The 22,733-nt window shown below is 55.5% G+C and overlaps 1 protein-coding gene across 6 annotated transcripts in view; it reads right to left on the bottom strand.

Annotated features, from left to right (window-relative positions):
- The window catches only part of AP3B2 (adaptor related protein complex 3 subunit beta 2), a 63,950-nt gene extending 41,739 nt beyond the window's left edge, over positions 1 to 22,211 (bottom strand). Inside the window, exon 1 of one of the 6 annotated variants that reach the window (XM_037911205.2) lies at positions 21,927 to 22,211. In XM_037911205.2, the coding sequence (XP_037767133.1) occupies positions 21,927 to 22,039 (113 nt within the window). In that variant the 5' untranslated portion in view covers positions 22,040 to 22,211. Of the gene's footprint in view, positions 1 to 3,516; positions 3,613 to 8,966; positions 9,679 to 21,926 lie in introns of those variants that run through there. The other 5 variants (XM_037911204.2, XM_037911203.2, XM_043523994.1 and 2 more) reach the window with 5 other exon arrangements.
- Between the last annotated feature and the right edge of the window lie 522 nt (positions 22,212 to 22,733).

Below are 22,733 nucleotides of genomic sequence, written 5' to 3'. Positions count from 1 at the left end.
CTGGGGCCCAAACTCCTGGCTTTTGGACAGCTGAAGTGGGAATACTGCATTTGCCAGCTGGTAGGATGAGCACCCCCCACCTCCCAGAGAGCTCAGGCCTGGGGTGAATCAGCTAACAACGTGCATTAGCCAGGCCAATTCACTCCTTTCCCTGACACTGGCTGCAGCAGGCTGCTCTGTGCACTCTGTGGTTGAAGAGAGAGCGCCCAGCCTGCTGGGTTCTGCTCTAGCCCATGGGGGAGCTGGGGTTCCACTCTCTGTCCTGGGGAAGCCAGGGAATTAACAGACAGCAAGGTCAGGAGCTCTTTCGAACCTTAGCCTGGGTGGGGTGAAGGATCAGGCCAGATCCTCTGGGGGAGTCACTTGTCCAGGGTAAGGAGCTGGGCCAGCCCTGCTCTTGGATCCAGGATCCATGGAAGCCTGCCAGTACTGACCCCCATTCCAATCACACGCTGTACCCCAAAAGCATGGCTGGGTTCAGACTCCCTCAGAGCAGTTAAACTGAGCTGGAGAGCTCAGCGCTGCAGCCATAAACTCTGCCCAGGGAAACCTTTCCCGCAGCTGGCACTCCACCCACCTATGGCATGGGGCCAGGCACAGGCAGCATGTACAGCACACAGCAGCCATTTTATCTCTCAGCACCAGCCCGTGCAAAGAAAGGGGGCCAGCTCAGAGCAGTGGGTCACAGCACCCTGGCTCATCCTGGGCAGGGCCATGCCACATACCGATCGCTGGCTGTCACAGCAGGGACCTGGCCCAGCCCAAAGCATGGCAGCTGCTATATGTGCTGTGGATGCTGAGTCTGTGGTGGGATTATTGGGGGGGGAAGGAAGGAGAGGGAAAATCTCCCATCCCCCTGCCTCTCCTGTATTTAGGCTCACAGCTGTAAGCAGTTTCCACTACTCCTTTCCCTCCAGCTCTGGGATTTCATCCATCCTTCCAGCTGCCCCGAGCCCTGACGGGGGTTAGTCCTGGGACCTGGCCTAAGGAGGCCAGCACCCAAAGCTCTCCTCCTCCCTTCTAGAACAGGAACCCCACTGCCAATGCCACAGCAAGGAGGCTGCCCCAGGTCACAGAGAGGTGCCCCTCAGAGCCACTTCCCAGCAGCAGGGACTGCTCACAATGGACCTGATTCAAAATGCAAGAGAGATGGAATTACACACGCTGTTCTTCTCTGCAGGAGACAGGCGCTAATGGAACAGGCCCCACAGGGAGAGACGCAAGGAGCTGTGCAAGAGAAGGGGAAGGGCCGAGTTGGTCACAGTCTGAAAGTAGTGCAATTCAATTTGTATTTTTATAATTTCAACTGATAAAATCGATGTTCATTTTTAAGCATATCTGTCTATTTTTATCTATTTAATTGTTCGGGTTTGTGGAAACTTATCCGGGGAGAGGGGGCCAGACAATTATTTAATGACAGTAGAGGTCAAGAGTCAGAAAGTTAAAGCTTTATAACCTTTAAAACATAAATTGTCAGTGTCACATGTCAAAATAGACAAAGGAAATAGGCATAAAAAAAAATCAAACTCTAGTAAGTTCTCAAGCATCATTTCTCTTTCTTTGCCCTACACAGGGAACAAATATTTGACACCAGGCTCTTTGATCTAGCAGACAAAGTTATAACAAGATCCAATGGCTGGAAGTTGAAACTAGACAAATTCAGATGGGAAATAAGGCGTGAATTTTTAACAGTGAGGTAATTAACTGTTGGAACAATTTACCAAGGGCCATGGTGGATACTCCATCACTGGTAATTTTTAAATCAAGACTGGATGTCTTTCTAAAAAAGATCTGCTCTAGTTCAAGCACAGATACTGTACTTGAAGCAAGGAGTAATACAGGGAAGCCTTATGGCCTGTGTTGTACAGGGGGGTCAGATAAGATGATCACAATGATTTCTTCTGGCCTTATAATCTGTGAACAGAGCAGCAGTGAGTAGATGCAATACATGTCTGGGAACAATCAGGGGATCAGAGGGGCAGAACCAGGAAAGCAACAGGCCGACAGAGCAGGTTATAGTTTGCAGGTTAATTTGGCTAAAGAATCCAGTTCAGTCATAACTACCACTTGCTTCAGTCAGGATACAGCAGGTTCCCACGGCTCAGAACATACAATCATAGAAATGTGGGCCTGGAAGTGACCTCGAGAGGGCATCAAGTCCAGACCCTGCTCTGAGGCCAAACCAGGTAAACCTAGATGATCCCTGATAGGTATTTGTCCATTCTTAAAATCCTTCCGTGATGGGGATTCCACACCTTCCTTGGAAGCCTGTTCTGGTATTTAACTATCCTTAAAGTTAGAAAGCTTTTCCTAATATCTAAGCTAAATCTCCTCTTCTGCAAATTATGCCCATTACTTCTTGGCCTACATTCAGTGGACATGGAGAACAATTGATCATCGTCCTCCTTATAACAGCCTTTAACATATTGGAAGACTGTTATCAGTCCCCCCCAGTCTTTTTCTCAAGACTAAACATACTCAGTTTTTTAACCTTTCCTCATAGGTCAGGTTTTCCAAACTTGTTATCATTTTGGTTGCTCTTCTCTGGACGTCCAAAACTTTCTTGAAATGTGGGCCCAGAACTGGACAAAATACTCCAGCTGAGGCCTCACCAGTGCTGAGTAGAGCAGGACAATTATCTCCTGTGTCTTACATACAACATTCCTGTTAGTACACCACAGAATAGTATTAGCCTTTTTTCACCACTGCATCACATTGTTGACTCATATTCAATTTGTGATCCACTATAACCCCCGGATCCTCTCCAGCAGTACTGCTGCCTAGTCAGTTATTTCTCATTTTATGGCTGTGCATTTGATTTTTCTTTCCTATGTGTAGTACTCTACGCTTGTCTTTATTGAATTTCATCTTGTTGATTTCAGACCAATCCTCCAATTTATCAAGGTCATTTTGAATTCTAATCCTGCCCACCAAAGTGCTTGCAACCCCTCCCAGCTTGGTGTCATCTGCAAGTTTTATAAGCATACACCTGACTCCATTATCCAAGTCATTAATGAAAATATTGACTAGTACAGACCTGATACATCCCCCAAGTTTGACAGTGAACCATTGATAACCAGTCGTTGAATAAGGTCTTTCAACCAGTTCTGAACCCACCTGACAGTAAGTTCATCTAGACCACTTTTCTCTAATTTATTTATGAAAATGTCATACGGAACCGTATCAAAACCCTTGCTAAAATCAAGATATATCAAATCCATTGCTTCCCCCATCCACTAGACCAGTAACCCTGTTAAAGAAGGAAATTAGGTTGTTTTGGCATGATTTGTTCTTGACAAATCCATGCTGGCTATTCTTTATAACCCTATTATCCTCTAGGCACAGGGCAACAGGTGCTATAGATCAGGTGCAACAAGGACCCACCTGACATACAGCCACAGATGGATTCCAATCCTATGGGACTTCCACTATGTCCCTGGTCACACAGCCTAGAGCCCCCTGCTCCAAACGCACAGGCTCCTAAGCCCAGATCCTCAAAGGTATTTAGGCTCCTACCTTCTGTTGATTTAAAAGCCCAGTGCCAGAGCTACAGGAGAATCTTCCTTTGCTATTAGCAGAGTGGGGCCTATGACACATTTGAGTAGATATCAGGAGGCATTCAGATAATTCAGCACAGCAGCCACACCAGGGAAATAGCAGCAAGTCATCTCCCCCACCCCCCTACCCGCTTGTCAGCAATAAACACCAGGCTGGTGTTGTGTGATTAAACTAGGCAAATAAAACATTGCACAAACTCCCAGAGATGTCTGAGCAACTTATTCCTGCACAGACCATGTTTGCTTGGTTTTACAGCGTCTCTGCAAAGCCATTCCCCGGGTCTTGATTTGATTGGCATCCCTCGTCCCCCAGGAACTTCACTCGGGGGTTCAGTTTTGAACCCTGCAGTTCACCACTGGACTCAGGGCCCAAGTGCCAAGTCTCACATGGGAATCAATGAGGTGGCTGACTTTCAGTGCGCGGCCCCCCAGCTCCCAGAGAGCTGGGCCCAGGCCAGGGGAGGGGGCTGGCCAGGAGCCAACCCCACAGGGAGAGGAATGGGGGGAGGGGGAAGCCAGCCCCGCAGCTCTGTTAATGAATTCAGTCTGCAATGAAACCGGAGACCCCAGGAAACCAGAGAGGCTCCTGGTTGTAACCTCTGGCTCTGCACAGGGCCCAGCTGTGGTGGGGGAGGGGAGGCCTTGGTTGATCATTTGGTTGTGGAGGGCAGGGGGATGCTCGGGGCACTTACTGGAGCTCAGCAGTGTCTTGCTGCCCATGGTGAGGTGCCCATGGTGAGGTTCCCTACCTGGGTGTGCTAAGGCATGGGGGGAGGGCCGCTGTCCAAGGCTACACGGTGAATAAGGGGCAGAAATGGGTCAGAACTGCCCAGGCCTGTGCCAAACACAAGGCCAGCCCCCACTCTCACCCCCCAACCTGTCCCTTCTCACTGACCCCAGTAGCCCCCAGCCCCAGCTCTGCATCCGACAGTGGGACAGACCCCTCACACCCTCCCCCCGCCACCACGCTGCAGAATCTGGCGCAGCTGGGCAGCGGGCAGCTTAGCACGAGCCACAGGGGCCGAGGGGCCCAGAAGGAGGTGGACAGGGAGATCTACCCCCCTTGCAGACTCTGCAAGGAGCAGGGCCCAGGAGGCTGCAGAGCTGCTTGCCTTGGCCAGGGAACCCAACCCGCAGCCACCTGTGAAATATTCATCCCGTCAGGAATCCACTGACAGCACCATGGCAACCTCAACGCCAGGCTTCTCTTACGCCTATTCCATTCACAGGCCCTGGGCAGCTGGGGTTACACACACAGTGGGGGCGGTTACGGGGGGCGGGCGGGGGGGGGGGGGGCAAGGTGCCTTCCTCCCAGCAGCCTCTGGGGCCAGGAGGACACTGAGTCCCTTATGGGCTGAGTTTGCTGGACCTCAGCTGGGCCCCCAGCTTCTGCTACATGAAATCCCTTCTGAACATCCCCCTCCTGCCCCCAGCTGGATGCCCCCAGGCCTGTCGCCCCCCACCTGGATACTGGGGGTCTGAGCACAGTGGGCAGGAGCTCTCTGTAATGGACACTCAGGCCCCCACGGAGACTCTTGCCAATTAGAGGCAGAGCCCCCCCGACCCTCAGCTGGGCTGGGACATATCAGCACCGGTTAGCGTACGGGCTGCCCAGCCTGCAGCCCCCTGGGCTGTCCCTGGCCTGGCGATCAATAGGAACTGACCCAGTCCCTACGTCTCTTTTTCAGTTTCACCTGGGGCAAAACTCCCAGTCACAATGTGACCCCTGAGCAGAGGTAAAATTAACTCAGGACACTTACCGGTATGGGGCGGGGGCCGGCTCCAGCCCCTGGAAGGGACGGGGCCTCAGGCAGAAGGGGCGGGATTTGGGGGTCAGCATCCCCCAAACAACCCTTCCAGGCCGCCTGGCCCGTGCCACCTGGGGCTCCCGGGGCAATTTAAAGGGCCCAGGGCTCCGGATGCCGCTGCTGGAGTAGTGGCAGCGGCGTCTGGAGCCCCAAGCCCTTTTAAATCTCCCCCCCTTCCCCTCCCGGCAGCCGAGAGGGGACAAAAGGGGCAGGGACGTTAAAACGGTGCAGGGTCGTTTGCCACGGCAGCGCTTTAACGTTGCTGCCCCTTCCCCCCCACGCCCCGTCAGCGGCCCTGCTGGTACGGACCCTACCAGCAGGGCCGCCAACAGGGGAGGCAAAAGGGGCAGGGACATTAAAGCTCTGCCATAGCAGCGCTTTAATGTGGACTGGGTACAGGCCAGTGCGGGTTCTTACTGGTATGCCGTACCGGCCCGTACCGGCTCACTTTCACCCCGCCACTGAGGGCAGAAACTCCCAAACGCGACCCAAATGCATGGCGGTGGTGGCAAGGGGGCACTCCGGGGTCTGAGCTCATCACACAGGGGGCTCCCTGTGAGTCACTGGAAGCTCCACGTGCACGTCCCCAGTCGGACGGCATTTAATAGGGACAAAAACCAGCCAGCGCCTCAGCTGGGGTAAATCAGTGGAGCTCCACTGGATCGAATAATTAACACCAGCTGAGAATCCGGTCACAGCTTTTGATAGCATCCTTTCCATAGACTTCTGTAGCAGGGATAGAATTCTATATTCCGTTCCATAGGGTGCTTTTAAACAAAACCCTATAGATCAGGGGTGGGCAAACTACTGCCCGCAAGCTGTTTTAAGCCGGCCCATGAGCCGCACTACATGGCTTGGCCCCGGTCCGGCTGGGGCACTGGGTCAGGGCCCAGACCATGCAGCTCGGCTCCGCTCCAGCGGGGTTGCTGGGTCGGGGCCATACCACGTGGCTCGGCCCTGCTCTGGCACTCTGGCCGGGGTGCTGGGTGGGGCCGCACCACGCAGCTTGGCCCCGCTCCGGTGCTCTGGCTGGGGCTCTGGGTTGGGGCTGCACCATGCAGCATAGCTGTGCTGCGGCCGGGGTGCAGCTTCCGGAAGCTGCGGCATGGCCCCACTCCGGCTCCTACGTGCTCCAATGGGAGCTGCAGGGGCGGTATCTGCAGATGGGGCAGCGTGCAGACCCACCTGGCTGCACCTCCATGTAGAAGCCGGAGAAGGGACATGCCACTGCTTCCGGGAACTGCTTGAAGTAAGCACCGCTTGGAGCCTGCACCCCCTGAGCCTCTCCCCACGCCCCCACCCCCTGTCCCAGCCCTGATCCCCCTCCCGCTCTCCAAACCCTTCGGTCCCAGCCCGGAACACCCTCCTGCCCCCCAAACTCCTCATCCCCAGTCCCATGCCAGAGCCCGCACCCCTAGCTGGAACCCTGCCCCAGCCTTGATCCCCCTCCCATGCTCCGAACCCCTCAGTCCCAGCCCGGAGCACCCTCCTACATCCCAAACTCCTCATCCCCGGCCCCACCCCAGAGCCCGCACCCCAACCCCAATTTTGTGAGCATTCATAGCCTGTCATACATTTCTATTCCCTGATGTGGCCCTCAGGCCAAAAAGTTTGCCCACCCCTGCTATAGGTAGCATATAACTCTCGATTCAATTTTCTGGGGCTTTCCTATAAGAGATCAGCCCCTTTGTTGGCACACCTGAGGCCCTCTAAATGCACAGAAGTGACATGGGGACAAAACAATCCAAACCATTTCCAACAGCAGCCCCAGAGTTTCCAGGGAATAGTACATCTCCAATTCAAGGGCAGATGCCTCTGAGCAGGCGTGAACTCTCCCAGTGTGTTCTGAGGTTCGAGCCTCAAGACTTGCAGAGCAGGACTGGGCTGAGTCAGAGCTAAGTGTGAGGAGGGTGGGCTGGGACTGGGACTGGGAGTGGGGGGACAAGAAGTCACACCTTCTAGCTAGGATGCACCTCCCCTCAAATGGAGAGGGGGGCCCCCCATTAACCATAAACACACCACAGATACTAGCTTGTCCAAAACGTAGCACCACAGCATGGACAGGGAAGGCCCATGCAGCAACATGGGAGCCCTTGCCCTGTAATCAGTGAGGGAGGAGCACCCACCTCCCAGAGGGCCAGGAACAGAGGTATTAAGGACGGAAATGGAACAATGAGATCTGCAGTTGGGGCTGAGACAAGCCCCCAGAGCACAGGGAGACTGGTCCAGACCCAAGTGTCTCTAGAGCAGGCCGAACTGGAATCCTCCATCCAAACCTCCTGTGCTGTGGGGTCGTCTGATGCGACCCCAAACTTCGATTGAAGCTGGGACCGCGTCACAGAGTGCGAGGCTATCCCTAGGGGACCCCCATGCTCAGGCGGCAGGTGAGGCTGAGCTGGCTGCTTTCCCTTCTAACGCCCTATTCCCAGTCACAGGTTCCGGGCTCCAGGACTTGGAGGGACTCATCCTGGCTCCAAGGGAGCAGATTTGGGGAAAGCCAGAGCTAAATCCCTTCCAACGAACAGCAAAACCGCCATTTTGTGCTGCCAAGAGCCCTTCCACAGCTCCTATGGGGCAGGGAGCTCAGCGGACATGGAGCCCCCAGAGCAGGAGATTCACAGCTCCAGCATGAAGCAAGGCACTATGTATTGAGGTACTGCTACAGTATCCTCAGTGTCCTCTCCTTCCCCTGCCCCCAGAGCCAGGCCTGGGTGAGTGAAGGACTCACAGAATGATGGCACCACTTCAGGAACACCTGGCAGACAAGGTGCGGCAGGGTTGCCACTCAGCTGACACGGAGAGACCCTGAGGATGCAGGGTCAGGGCTGGACGAAGAGGGACACAGAAAACAGATTCCACTGGGCCAGCTTCAACCGCACCTTCAAAGAGATGGGCCCTTTGGACAGCTCCATGGACACAGCAGGGTGGCACTGGGCCCTCAAGGCTCAGAGGTGCTTTACTGGCTGTCATTAAAGCTGTACCCTTGTCTATTACCCCAGCATCCCAAGCTCCCCTCATAGGTAGCCATATGGCCCCCTGCAGCCCCTTGTGCCTCCTCCCCATGCCCTCATCACCCAGCAAGCACCACTTGAAGCATGCTTGACACTCACTGAAATGCAGGCCCTTGTGTCCCAGAGAGACTGTCTCAGACACAGACCCAGCAACTCCTGTTACAGTCCAGTAGGGCCAGATCCCCCATGGGCCATGCTGGGGAGAGTGGAAGAGTTATGCAGGGTGGAGGTTTGAAGGGAAAGCCAAGGGGCTAGAGCTCTTCTAACATCACTCTGATGGGGTTTGTGATGGGGCAGTGTTGTGGAGAACCCACTCCCCTTCTCCCTCCCTTTCAGTGGGGATCAGGGTCTTGTAGGACCAGGAAATCCACTCCCAATTTGACAATGGGGAGCCCAGGGACAGAGTCTCTCTGGGAAGAGGCTCCTCCCATCTCATCCCACTACTGCCACCATCCAGTTGAGATCTTAAGAGGACCAGGTTGCTAGCATTTTATTCCTAAGGGGAGAATGGTTCTGTGTCCTCCAAGCACTCCCATCCCTTCCCTGCCTCCCAACCTCACAAGAGCCCCCCTTCCCACCAGTGGCCCTACCGTAGTGGCTGTGTCTGGCTGCCACTGGTGCTGTTTTCTGGGGCAGCCACCTGCTCTGGCGACTTGAGCAGACGGAGCTCGTCAGCCTGCATAGCGTTGTACCAGACCTGCTGCCCTCCGTCAGGTGTCAGCACCGGGCTCTTGGCCTCTTCACTTGCCATCCCCTGCTGGAACCTCACCAGGTTCACCGCGCTGGCCGGCAGCTGCAGCAGCTTCTGCATCGGATTCATCGCAGCTGCGGAGGGGAGCAAGGGTCGCCGACAGGTAGAGAGAGGTGATGGCCCCTCAGCAACAGGGACACTGATTCTTCTGCAGTCAGTGTGCCAGCCCTCAAAGGGTTAACCTGGCTCTGCCAAGCTCCCCCCGGCCAGCTCCCCAGTGGGGTTCCAGCACAGCTGGGGGGCTTCCTGCCCCCTCTCTCACTGGCACCCCCTCTGGACCCCCCAGGGTTGTTGTCTCTGATCCTGGATCCCAGATCCCAAGCTGGTGGGTGCGATTCAAGGCATGAAGAGGGAAGGCAGCGAAGAGCTGGGGCTGGCTGCCTGTGAGGGGAGCACCCACATGGCTATGGGGGAGCAGCTTCTGGGCTCCCCGGAGGGCTTGGCTGGCCCTGGCACAGCAGGCTGGAGAGGCTCCTCCTGCCCACACTGCGCTGCCCCAACCACCCCAGCTCCTGCCCCCGGCCAGACGCTCAGCACAGCCCAGCCACGTTTGCAGGTCAGCTGGCTCAGCTCTATGACTCAGCTCCCCTCCTCTCCGAGCTCCCCTCCGCCTGACAGCCCCCGCCCTCCTGTCCCTGGGCTGAAATCTGATGCTGCAGCAGCTGGAAGGCAGCTGAAGAGGAGCCCTTGCTCCTCGCCTGGCTTGCAGCGCCTCCTGCTGGCCACACACAAACTACCACTCAGAGTGAGCCAGCCCCACCACCCCCGTCTGCCCCTGGGGATCGCCACCCATCCCCTGCCCCGCAGGGACATAGGGCAGACCCCAGCTAAGTCCATGCTAGCTGCCAGTGCTCAGCACCTCCAAGCATCAGGCCCAGAGGGTGACTGTACCTGCCACCCGTGGGCACGTGCAGGCTACCAGCTCCCATCCACAGGGCACAGGCAGGACAGGGCTGCCAAGCACTCAGCTAGGTGCAGGGAGGGACTCACAGAGAGGGATATCGAGGATATCTAGAGTCATGCTACCAAGGAGAATGGAAGTGAGATAAACCCTCATGCTTCAGAGCTTCAGCTACTCTGTCTTAGGGGCTCAGGGGAGACATTCATGGGGGCTGATCACCCCACATCTGCCACTGCAGGGTTCCTACACCTTTCCCTAAGGCATCTGGTTCTGGCCACTGGCAGAGATGAGACACTGGGCTAGACGGACCTTGGTTCTGCTCCAGCCTAGCGATGCCGCTGTGCCTATGCCATGGACTGAGGCAGCCCCCAGAGGATTTAACAGGGATGCCCACTGCTGCCAGAGGATCTCATTCCAGGCATCCAGAGAGTTGTTCCAGCCCTGGTCAGCTCTTTTGTAGGACAAAGAGGCCTGAGCTACCCATTGGCCTTTAACCCTTCAGTGCCAGGGATGCTGTTCTTGGCTAAAGACCCAGCCACGACCTCACCAGAGCTAGGGGGGAGCCTGTGGAGTGGGCCAGAGCGACATCCCCCTGCACAGAGAGCTGAACATCATGCATTAAGCCCACAGAGAGTCACCCCCGAAAGGAGTTTTCGAGAGCAGGAACCCCTTGCTGCAGGCTCAAAGCCGTCCGAGAGCAGGCAGGGAATTCACTGTTCTCATTTTCCACTCATTTCAGCAGGGGCAGGCTGGGGTCACGGGGAGTGATTCCTGCTCCCCACGCTGTGCACGAGGGCCCGACGCATGGCAGCCACCCCAGACAGAAGGGCCGCGAGGCAGGTGGGCGCAGCACTAGGACAGAAGGGAGCCATGGAGCCGCTCCAGGAGGAGGAAGCAGGGCAGGGAAGGAGCCAACTGTGGTGCGGTTCCCAGGTGCTGGCCAGAGGGAAAGGCAGCCCAGGAAGCTGCTAGGTGAGAGGGGGCTGGGTGAAGGAGTGAGAGAGGACAGTGCCTGGCTCATGGGGCCTCTGGCAGGTGTAATCACATCCAGGACACCCCTGAGAGAGGACAAGCCCGGATCCATGGCCCTGTCCCGTGCAGTGCTCCCCTGGTGCATCCCTGCCAGCGCCACACAGGGACAGAGCCGTTCACACAGGCGTCACGGCAGCCAGCACTGCAGATGAGTCACCAGGGCTGGGGTCTGCGACAGCTAGCGCATCATGCAGCTTCACGCTGGGCTGCAGCACAGACACGGGGAGCTGAGCTGACGTGTGGGCGTTTGACGCCCCCGGACCCAGACTGCCTTGACACACCCATCTGGGGAGATGTCACAGCCTCTGGAGCCGCGCCCCAGACGCCAGCCGAGGGGAGGGACAGAGGGGCAAGAGCCCCACTTAGATGCCAGTTGGGTTGGTTCTGTTGGGGGGGGGAACGGCACCCTCCAGTGGCCACTGTGCATGATCGCCCTCCCAGCCAGGCTTTACCCCCTTGTTTGTGTCTGTGGCTCTGTTTGCATTCCAGTAGCTTCTGTAGTGCCCCATTGTGCTGGGCTTGTTACAGACACACGTATTAAGAGGCAGTGGCTGCCCCTATATTTAAAATATAAATAAGACACAGAAAGCATCACTAGCCCTATTTTATGGATGGGGGGCTGAGGGATTTGTCCCGGTCACACTGGGAGTCTATGCCAGAGTCAGGCCCAGAACCTAACTCCCGAATCCCAGCACAGCAACTCAATCAGAAGCCCACCCTCCCCCTGCCATGCAATTCCTGTGCCTCCCTTCCCCCAGCCCAGAATTTTGCACTAAGGTGCTAAATTCCAAACATGGATGGCTGTTCAGACCGGATTGTGATCTCACACCAGGTTTACCCTGGGGCAGCAGCACTGGCTTCCGTGGAGTTCCTCCTGGCTTACCCAGGGCACTCGACAGGAAGAGCAGGCCCAAAGTGTTTCACTGAAGCTGGAGCCCCATGGACGGTCGAGCTCCTTCCCAGGCTGCCACGTCTGCACTGTACACACAGCACCACAGCAAGTGCTGCTGAGCCAGGGCCAGGCCAACTCATCCAGACTCCTTCTTAGCCCACCGGGCCATTGAGTGCGGGGGACCCAAGCTGTCCTGACACCAGGATAGATGGCGCGCCCAGTACCTCTGGGCTGGTATCAGAACGTCTCCAGTGAAATCCAACCTGCCTTCGGGTTCACGTTACTCACAGAGAGCAGGGAAGGAAAAGTTCAGAAACGGCGTCAGAAGGGGAAACTGAGGAAAGAGGAGCCAAATTCTCGTGACAGCTGTCAGCTTGACAGTGTTGGAGAAGGAAATCCTCAGGGAATGTACTGCCCCCCTTCTCCCCCCCGCCCCGTTCTGTAGGGAGCCCGCTAGTAGGGGAGAGATGGGCACTCAGTCTCCACGGCCAGGCCAGTCCTTGGTCCCCATCAGGGCTGCCAGCAAGCAGCCCCTTGACTCAGGTGCCAATCATGGGGGTGGTTGGTGCGGGGAATACTCACCCTGGTAGTTCCTGGGCCCGACCCTGTGAGTGGAATCCCCACTGGAGTCAGTGCAGGGGTGACGCTGGGAGCATTTACAAGCTCACCCTGAGCCCATGGCTAGTTTGGCTCCCGTCTCTGAGCAGTGAGGATTCCCGCAGATCCCCGTAGCCCAGCCCCTGTAGAACGGGCTGATCGATAGCATTGCTGGACAGCGGGGAATTGCATAGATCCCCAGCACTGCTCTGCACAAAGGTTAATCCTGGGCCTGCACTAAGTGGCTGCAGCTATCCTGCTGTAAGGCTAATGGGCAGATGACACTTTAGCCTCCCATACCCCTCTGGAGCGTTACTGGGATCTTTGCTATTCTCCCCCCTAAAAGGGTGCGTGTAGGGGGTCTCTCTGCCATTCCACCTACCCCACAGCTTCCGGGGGTCCCCTGCCTCATGAATAGCTCCCATCCCTGCCCTACTGATCGAGCCCCTGGTGCAGCAGCAGTGTGAAAGCGACAGGATTCTTGTGTGGAGCTGTTTGGGAACGGGGGCAGGACTGCAGTAGCAGGGGGCTGCGTGTCAGGATTGAGGGGCACTGGCAGAGCTGACTGGGAGCTGGCCCAGCTCCTACCTGCACCGTGCCAGGCTCTCCCCATGCTCCCAGCCCTTACATTTACCCTGAAGTTTATCTCAGAGCCCTGGGCAGGGCAAGCTCCCATTTGGGAGAAGGGCCTGGAACATGCAGAGTCTCCACTCCCTGCTTTCCCAACGATACTGGGGATCCGGTGTCCTCCTGGGGCTGGGGCACCTGTTAGAAGACGTGCAGGATTTGGGAATAAGACTCAGTGGGAGCGGGAGGCCGTGACTGTTTCAGGGAGAGCCCCACGTTCCCAGCTGAGCCTCAGCTCAACTGTGATGGTGGATGGCCGAGGTGTGGGCCTGGGGCCTAAAATATCCATGTGACAGAGGCCCACCAATCATCTCCCCTCCAGACCTGGAAGTGATGCTGGCTGGGTTGCCTTGCCACAGTCCCAGTGCAGGGGGCGCTGGAGAGCACTCAGCCCTAGATCTGATGGGCAGCGGAGATGAGTGAGCAGGGGGGCATCATACCTCCAATAGGAGTCTTGGGCTCAGACAGGCATGGGGCAGAGCACAGTCCCCACTGTACCTACCCCTCTGCTGTGGGCAGCCTGGCAACGTGGATCATTTACAGCCCCAGCAGCTCTGCACAGACCCTGGTGGCGTCAGCCCGGAGGGGCTGTCCCAGGCCCCTCATGCTGGGGTTGCCTCGTTATTCCCACCCCCTGCCATGGCTGCAGGCCTGTGGCCACAGCAAGAAGACTCAGGCATCGGTTTTGGGTTCACAGGCCTCGCCTGGCTGGACTGTCACCGGGAGTGTCTGACTCCCACAGAGCCATTCAAAATAGTCTGCCCAAGCGAGCATGCCCAGCGGGCGTGGAACAGTCAGTGAGAGTGTGGGGGCACAAAGCCCACCACAGGGAGCCCAGCAGGACAGGCCCAGAGCAGTTCCCTGTGGGACCTATGTGAAACAGGCCTGGGGACCACAAGAGGCACCAATCTATACCCTGCTTGGCAGCCTCTGGGGCTCCGATTATCCCTCTCCTTGCTCAGACCGAGGCCTATTGGTGGGTGCGGTGGGCAGGAGCTCGCCAGTCGCTGCCCAGCTGTGCAGGCTCTGAGGATCCATCATTTCAGCCTCCCCAGTGCCAGTCCCTCTAACCCCTTCCACCTGCGTTGAGACTCCCATGGGAGCTGGCAAAAGCCTTCTGAAGCCCCAAAACCTTGCATAGAGCCCTGGACATTGGTCTGGTCCCTGCCTGCAAGTCTGGAAAGCTGGCAGAGGAGAAGCCTGGGCAGAACTCAGCTGTGCTCCATGGTACGTGGGGGAAGGAGCCATCCCCAGCCTGCTCAGATGATGGCAACTGACTCCTTGAAGTGCACCGGGGCTGAGTGGGGCTGGGACCCAGCAGCCTGCCCCAGATGTAGCTGCCAGATACCCTTCAAGGACAGCCCTACGTACAGTGCGTAGGAGTGGTCTAACTGGGAGAGAAAGGCATGGATGCTTTCCCTCACCGGACACACACACGACCCAGCTGTGTGATTCAAATGCCAGAGCGATGCAGCCCCAGCCCTGAGTCCTCCCCACACCCACCTTCTCCAGCAGAACAGCCAGCCAGCATGTAAAACCCAAACGCAGCAGAACCCTGCACATGCGGGAGGCAAAGGTAGCAGGAAGCTCTGGTGGGAGCATGATAACTAGCAGGCAGCCAGGATCCTGCTTCTCCAACCCTCTCTATCCCCTTTCATCCCAGGGGATTCCAATAAGCTGCTATACACAGAGATTGTTTCACCCACCACTGAAATGCAGCCACCTTTGGGGTAGAATGCAGCTGCTGTTATAAAGCACACAGCTACGCTGCACAACAGTTTAGGACCGGAAGTGAAGAACACCACTACGTACAGCTGGGACCGTAGGGGGAGTTAGCAGCTGTAGGACATAGCAAAGAGTGGCACAGGAACATGAGTGGGCAGGATCTCAGTTTTATGTCTCATCCAAGAGATGGCACCTCCAGCAGCAAGGCGCCTTCCAGCTATTAGCATCAGCGTTGTGCTGCTGGGGAAACAGCACCTCCTGCTGAATCCTCAGCATCATCTCTGTCCCAACCGGCACTGGCAGAGTGCTGCTGTCCAGCCATTTCACACCGGCTGGCTGCAGGCAGGCAGGCAGACAGCCAGCTGCTGACAAGTGGCAGGCGAGTGGTGGTCAGCAACGTCCCCGCAGGGGGTTACACCCCTCAGAGAGGAAGGGATCGGGCAGATGGGGCAGTCCTTGCAGTCCCATCCCAGCACCAGGCTGCAGCAGTATCAGGAGCTCAGCTTCCATCTGAGCAGGCGTCTGTCAGGAAGTCAAATCTGCGCCTACACCACTGGGGCTGCGGTCAGGAGTGAGCTGTCCAATGTACCGGAGCAGTTCCCTCCAGCAGGGCTGGGGAGGACAGATGGATCCATGCCCAGGGATGGGAGAAAGCCGATCCTAGTAGAGCGCTCTTCCCACTGCAGAGATCAGGGCAATCAGAGGGAGGCGCATGAGTTCATTCAGGCCAGGTGCCAGCCTGTAACAATCCCCAGCAATGCTAAGGAACCTGGGCTGGTTACCCTGCACACACCAAACCTGTCCTCTGCTCTCCACACCAGTCTCCCATAGAGAACAGAGTCAAGTTCCAGGTCTCAATCCTGATCTTCAGAGCGCTCAATGGCCTGGAACCAGCATGTCTAAAAGACCCTCTAATGCTCCAGGGCAAGGATTGTGATCAACATCTCTGGCACCATGGAGCTCTCTCCAATAACTCTGTGCAAGAGACAGAGCTTCTCGGGGGGCCAGTCCCAGATCGCAGACCGACCTCCCCCAGGAACCAAGGGCCATCCCAAACATCCCACTCGCACTCCAAGGGCAAAACACAGTTCTGCCTTCTCTAACTCCACACTGAGCAGCACGGACACAAAACCAAAATCCTACCAAACCAAACCACTCAGCTGCACACACAGCCCTCTCCCTGGGGAGAGGATGAGAAAGTACAAACCACGCGTCCGGCTGTTTAATGCTCGACTGGAAGGTGCTCAGGTACCACGGTGACGAGATAGTGTAAGAACCCACCTGGATTGCAAGCAGGGAAAAGAAAAATGCGAAGAAAAATGGGGTTTGCCATGGAAAGGAGAGAATCCCACCTGCTGAATCTTAACATGTGGAACCTTGACACCTGGTTCTCCGATGGGGATTCCCATCCACACTCTGCCCCTAATCAATGGCACCTCACTTATAAACGGCAACATACCCCCAGCCCATGGTGAGCTGCCTGCCTGCCTGATGAGAAGGTTTGTCAGATGCTAACGCTGAGTCAGTGCTGATGGCATCCAAGCTATCAGGAGCGAGCCACCGAGCGTTAGAAGCAGCCAGACCAGCTGAGCTAAGGCAAGGTGAGCAGAGGAGCAGGGAGCAGCCTCCACCCTGAGGATCTGGGACATGTAACTAATGGCGATTGTTGGCCTCCGAAAGGACAGAGATGGACCCTTGGGTATTTCCCATTACTTATTCTAGGGAGCCAGATGAACAGCAGAAGCACTGCTCTCCCTCCAGTGAGAAAACGAACAGCTGGTGGCAAGACAGCCACCTTCTCAGTTACAAGCGGTGCTGGCTGTATCAAATCAGACACGTTCCCAAACAAAAGGCCTCTCCCAGTTAACTCCGCCCCAGTACTGCCATCCCCTGCCCTGAGACAAACATCCCCCTTCGGCATTAGCAGTGAGCCGCATTCACCCATTCCCCTTCCATACTGGGGTATGCACCACACACCCACTGCACAGGCTGCCTGGCATTCTACACAGACCACCTCCTATTGACATGTCTTCTTCCAGTGCCCGGGCAGCCTCTCGCCTCCTGCCCTGCATACAGGCAGACCCCTCTAGCCCCCCTGCCTCCAGCCAGTGGCAGACTGAGGATGGCTCTGTGCATCTGAGTTCCATGCTTTCACCCCAAAGCCCGGGGCTTATATTTAATTCCCTGAGAAGGGCATTCAGTCGTGTCAGTCCTGGCTCCTCATTCTAACCCAGACATCTCACAGCCCCACCCTTAACGGCAGTGAGCTCTATTGGAGCTCACTGTATTAAACCTAGAGAATATACCCCAAAATCCTATCACTAACCACTGAAATGCAGCCACCTCTGGAGCAGGACACAGAAGCTGAACATCCCAGGAAAGTTCAGGGCAGTAAGCAAAGAGCACCATCCTGTCCAACTGATCCTGCCGAGGGAACTGAGGGAGGCAGAAGTAAACCCCTCCACTGGAATCTGACAGAACCCAGGGATCAACTCTCCCATCCTAGAACCCACAATTTAAAAACCAGAGGTGCTCCCGGCCTGTCTTTAACAGCTAATCTCAAAAGGGGCACCTCCAGCACCCCTGCCACCTAACTGCAGCACTGACTCATAAGGAAGATTGCTGCCTACTGAGTCACCAGCAAGACCGTAGCTGGCACCCAGATTGTCCCCTCGCAGGTCTCCTGTCCTGGCACAGCCCTAGTCATCTTCCAAGATCTGACACAACACGATCAGGGACGGTAAAACTCCTGCCGCACCTTTGTGTTGCAGGAAATGTGATGGCTCAGCACTTTATTTTCATTAACATTTACACACACACACGCACACGCTTTTAAGGGCTAGTCTGTCACTCTGGGCTACCAGTAAACAAGGAAATAAAATCAAGATCTTTGTTAAAACAGCACTGGAAAGATCAGAGCTAGCAGTGGGCTAGTGCTGGTGAGTTCGGCTGAGAGTCCGTGGCTCTCATTCCTGGAGGGTTTTTAAGGTGAGCAGCTGTATCTTCAAATTTGGGTAGGGTGAAATCCAGCCCCATGCAGGCGCCCAGTAGTGCCCAGGATTCTATTCCTCTGCACAGGGGAGAAATCCATCTTTACTAAGCCAACTAACAGCACCGTGGGTTGCACTCAAACAGCTGCTACCAACATTTCACTCCGGTTAAAAAAAAAACAACAAACCTATCCTTTAGATCAGCCTGGCACCATTTTAACCATTGGCCTGAGGTAACGTTTTTGAGATGAAGGGAAAATCTCCTTAGCTTTTCATTCTCCCGACTCATGGTGAAGAACAGCTAGGAAGGATGGCCCAGTAGTTATGGTGCCAGCCTGGAACCTACATTCAATTCCCGGCTCCACACAGGCTTCCTGTGTGACCAAGACGAGTCCCAGATCCTCAAAGGGATTTAGAAGCCTCACTCCCACTGAAGTTCATTTGGGCCTTAGTGTCTCTGGGCCGCAGGATAACAGCTCTTCCCTCCCCCACAGGGACGTGGTGAGACTAACTACATCCAGGCCTGTGAGGTTCTCTGATCCTAAGGAATGGGGGCCATACAAATACCCAAGAGAGCACTGATTTTGTGCCTGGGCTAGTAAACATTTGCAGTGTTTTCCAAGGCTGCCACACATTATTAATGGCAAAGGATTTTTCACATCTCGTTTGCCTCCGGTCACTTCTTCCACGTGTTATGTCTGGGTTTCACTGAGAGGTCCCAATCCTACTGTAGTACATAGGAATAAGGCAGTATCCCTTTAAATAGTTTGCGAGCCCTCTAGTAGCCTGCTCCATGTTCTAGGTTTTAGAAGCCAACAGGCACCCGTCAGAGCAGCAGGGTGTGTGTAGCTAGGCCGGGCATGTCTGTGTAGACTTAGTAACATGGTTGGTTGAGACCCAGCTGTGACTCTCAAAAAGAAAAGGAGGACTTGTGGCACCTTAGAGACTAACAAATTTATTTGAGCATAAGCTTTTGTGAGCTACAGCTCACTTCATCGGATGCATTCAGTGGAAAACTGTGATTCTGTGGTTCCTACAACAACATGCACAATCAGATCTGCCTGGGCAGACCCTGGTGTCCTTTCAGAGCCCAGTAGCCATGCAGGGGTCTGCACGGATGGATCCAAAGGCAGGACTACAGCCTGAGCTAATTTCACTTCCTGGTTCTAACGCCTAGCCACGGGCTGTGCTGTTTGAGTTCCCAACACTGCCCGGGAAGGTTTGAGTAATAAACAAGCAAACAGCTGTTTAGAAAGTCTCTGACCATGCTTCTCTAGTCATTGGTGTTGGGATTTGTAAACCCCCTTAACTAAAGGGATCCTTTGGCTGCTGGGGACGAGACATCCACTCACCCGTTCCAAGAGAAAGTACTTCATGACGCTGTATGGGCCCTATTGCTCTCTCACTCACACCAATTTGACATCAGTGTAAATGTGCCCCTGACTTTAATGGAGCTCCTCCCAATTTACACCAACATATAAGGGAGAAGGGTAGGGGCCCAAACATCCATGATCACATTCCCTGCAGTTTGCTAGTCACAGCAGGACCCAGGTCCTCAGAACTTATATTTCTGCACACATGTGATCATCTTCCCTCCAACGGGTGTTACCTTAGAGGCCTCTGCAGCTTTCTGCAATCTGCATCTAGGTCATACTGTGGCTTTAAGCATAGGTGACGACTCTGTGGGTGCTCTGGGGCTGGAGCATCCATGGGGAAAAATTAGTGGGTGCAGCCAAGCTCCACTCATCCCCCGCCCCACCTCCTCCTCCCCACCTGAGCATGCCACGTCCCCACTCCTTTGCCTTCCTCCCAGCGCTTCCCCCCGGCAGACACCAAACAGCTGTTTGGCGGCATGCTGGGAGGGAGGGGGAAGAGCGGGAACATGGTGCGCTCAGGGGAGGCAGGCAGGGAAGAGGCAGGGGCGGCGCGGGGATTTGGGGAAGGGGTTGAAATAGGGGCAGGGAGGGGGTGGAGTTAGGGTGGGGACTTTGGGGAAGGGGTTGGAATGGGGGCGGGGCAGAGTGGGAAGAGGCAGGGCCACGTGGAAGGGGTGGAATGGGGGCGGGGCTGGGAGCAGAGGCAGGGGGTCAAGCACCCAGGGGAAAACGGGGAAGTCGGTGCCTATGGCTTTAAGGCCCAGTGTACAGTGGGAATCCCAGTAGGAATTCTGGCTGATTCAGCCCTTGATGCAGTACGCTTTGGCAAGCCAGATTTCTATCACAATCCTTCTTTGTCCCATTGGCACCTTCCCCTCTTCCCCAGGCAGGCAGCCAGATTCCTGTCTTAGCCATAGCAGCAGAAATCCAATCCCTCCAAGGAAGCCAGTGGAGTTAATCCAGATTTACAGTGAGATGAGACTCAGGCCTCTAGTCTTTTCTCATGGGGTCATTTCAAACGGTTTCACTGGATCCCTATACAGAACCAGTACACAGGAAATGGCCCCCGGAGCCACTAACAGTATAACATACTCAATAACACCCTATCTATAGGAATTCTAGATTTGAGATGATGCCTCAGATATGGACAGCAATCTACAAACAGCCTTTGCTTGCCAATGTTGCTTTCCTAGGGATGTGCCATTGCAAAGCACTAAGATAAAGGCCTGTATGTGCTGCAATCACTAGACACAAGAAGGGGAGGTAAGGGTATCCTGACACCTGAAGGTTTTAATTTCATTCCTTGTTCAGAGTAGTGTTTCCAGTTTGCTTCTTAGCACAGATTGTTCTTACCTTCTAACCCTAGCTATAGGCAGCCCCATGAGTCCCCATTCATGGGAATGAATAGATTGCACGGGAACGTCTAACATAGTTGGGGTGAAATCCTGGCCCCACTGCAGTCAATGGCAGTTTTGCCTTTGACTTCTGTGTGGCCCAGATTTCCCCCTAGGAGTTTAAAGTCATGTCACATAAACTAGATTTGCAATAAAGCCTTGCAATTTCTCTCCGTCTCATGAGATATTGGTGGTCTCCAGTTATGGCGACACACAAGCAGGCGTACCATATGCATGGTTCTTTTGTGGATTTCCTAGAAAAAACTCAGCTTGCAGAGAGAATTCATTTCTAAAGGTGAGTGTCTTCCCACCAACGCCCAGCAGTGTATTTTATCATCTCATCATGCTCCCAGCAGCACACAGGGGGCCCTGACTGTGTCCTTGCAAAACACTGCAAAGTGCACTTTGGGTTGGTGAAAAACCATGAAATATGCTTATGGCTGGAAGGGTTCTCCTGTAATTTGAGACTTGGCCAGTGAATTCAGCTCCCTGGGGCTTAAATATGCCACGCAAAAACCAGGGCAGCAAAGATGGGATGTTTGGCCTTTGTAAGAGAAATACAGCAATCTGTTCAGAGGGCTCTAGGAATCCAGCTTCCACCTGCGTGTGGATGTCACATCCAGCCCAAAGATTTGCTGCTGCTGCGTGTCTGCAGGGCTAGATCTATAGAGTTGCTGTACGTCTATAGTGCACAGGGTACAGGGGAAATCTGAGCCAGAAACACGAGTGTCTCCCTGCCCCCAACGTCCCCCCAGGAGCCCTTCTGCTGTAGGTTTAGCCACAAAGCGTCTCAGACAAACATCATCTGGTAGCCGAGAACAAACAAACCCCAGGTGCGATCACATGCTTAGCAGAGGGTGGCTGGGAATCTTTTAAAATTTATTTTTAATTCTCACCCTGCTCTTAGCCTTCAGCCAAAGCCTCCCTGAAATCAGCCATCCCACCCCAGGGGCTAGAGACAATCCAGGCGTCCCCGTTTTACCCCAGTCCCCTCCGAGGGAAGCTACAGGCACCTGCCACTGCAATGGCCTCCCCCACAGGCCCCTCCTGGCTGGTGCTTTTCTCAGCGCCAACAAATGCTGCCCCAAATGGGAGGTGTGTGTGGTGTCGGGGGGGGGGGGGGACAAGGGAAAATGCATCCAATAGCTCATGCCCTGGGAATCAGGGCAGAGGATGGCCCCAGCTGGCCCTTCTAGGCCCCCGCAGCCTGGGCACCGGCACCCTCCCAGACCCTGCCCAGCCCAGCCGCCCCCCCCGCCCCTTACCGTTTGTAATCCGAGGAGAAGATGCCGCCGCTGGCCGGATCGTGGCCATACTCCGGCTCCCCCAGGCTGGAGGAGCCCCCTTTCTCCTCGCTGTAGGCTGGGCTGGCCGACATGGCTGGGAGCAGGGGATTCGACCAGGGGAAGGCGATGCTGAGCCTCTTAAAGCCACACGCGCCTGTAAATCAGGGATGCGCTGGGCGGGTTGCAGCAGGGCTGGATGCTGCAGCTGATGTCAGCATCATGTGGCCGCAGCTTGCGTAGGCTGGGAAACCCCAACCCCCACCCGGCCGGGAGAGGCAGGGTAGGAGGGGGGAGCCTCCTCTTAAAGAGGCAGGAGGTGCCTGGCGCTGGGCTGCTGTCCAGCACAGGATGGAGGATGCCGGGGCAGGGCTGATGGGGCAAAGGGACTCAAGGCAGGGTGCTGTAGAAAGGCTCCAGGGGGAGATGCAGAATCAGAGCCATCCTCACCCCCTGTCTTTGGAAGGGGGCAGATCAGAGGATCAGGCTAGGCCCTTCTCCAATACGTGGGCAGGGCACAAGTTTTCCAGCCAAGTTTCTTTTCCCGGTTAAAAATGGGGCTTTTGCCCCAATCTGACAGTCCCCAGGGTGTGTGTGCATGCCCCACCCTGTCTGTTGCCTGGGTGACAAACTAGGGAGTTCCGTTTTCAGCCATTTCCCACAGGAAGGTTTTGATTTTTGGCCCCCCAAACCTGAAAACTTCTCCTTTGGGGTTGAAGGGTTTTTGACAAAACACCTAACTTTTCTGTGGGGGGGGAGGGAGAGAGATCATTTTCCAACACACCCTCT

This window comes from Chelonia mydas, chromosome 10, assembly GCF_015237465.2.
Source record: "Chelonia mydas isolate rCheMyd1 chromosome 10, rCheMyd1.pri.v2, whole genome shotgun sequence".
In the NCBI taxonomy this organism is placed as follows: Eukaryota; Metazoa; Chordata; order Testudines; family Cheloniidae; genus Chelonia; species Chelonia mydas.
Note: the sequence above shows the minus strand (reverse complement) of the source record. Positions and strands in the feature narration are given on the sequence as shown.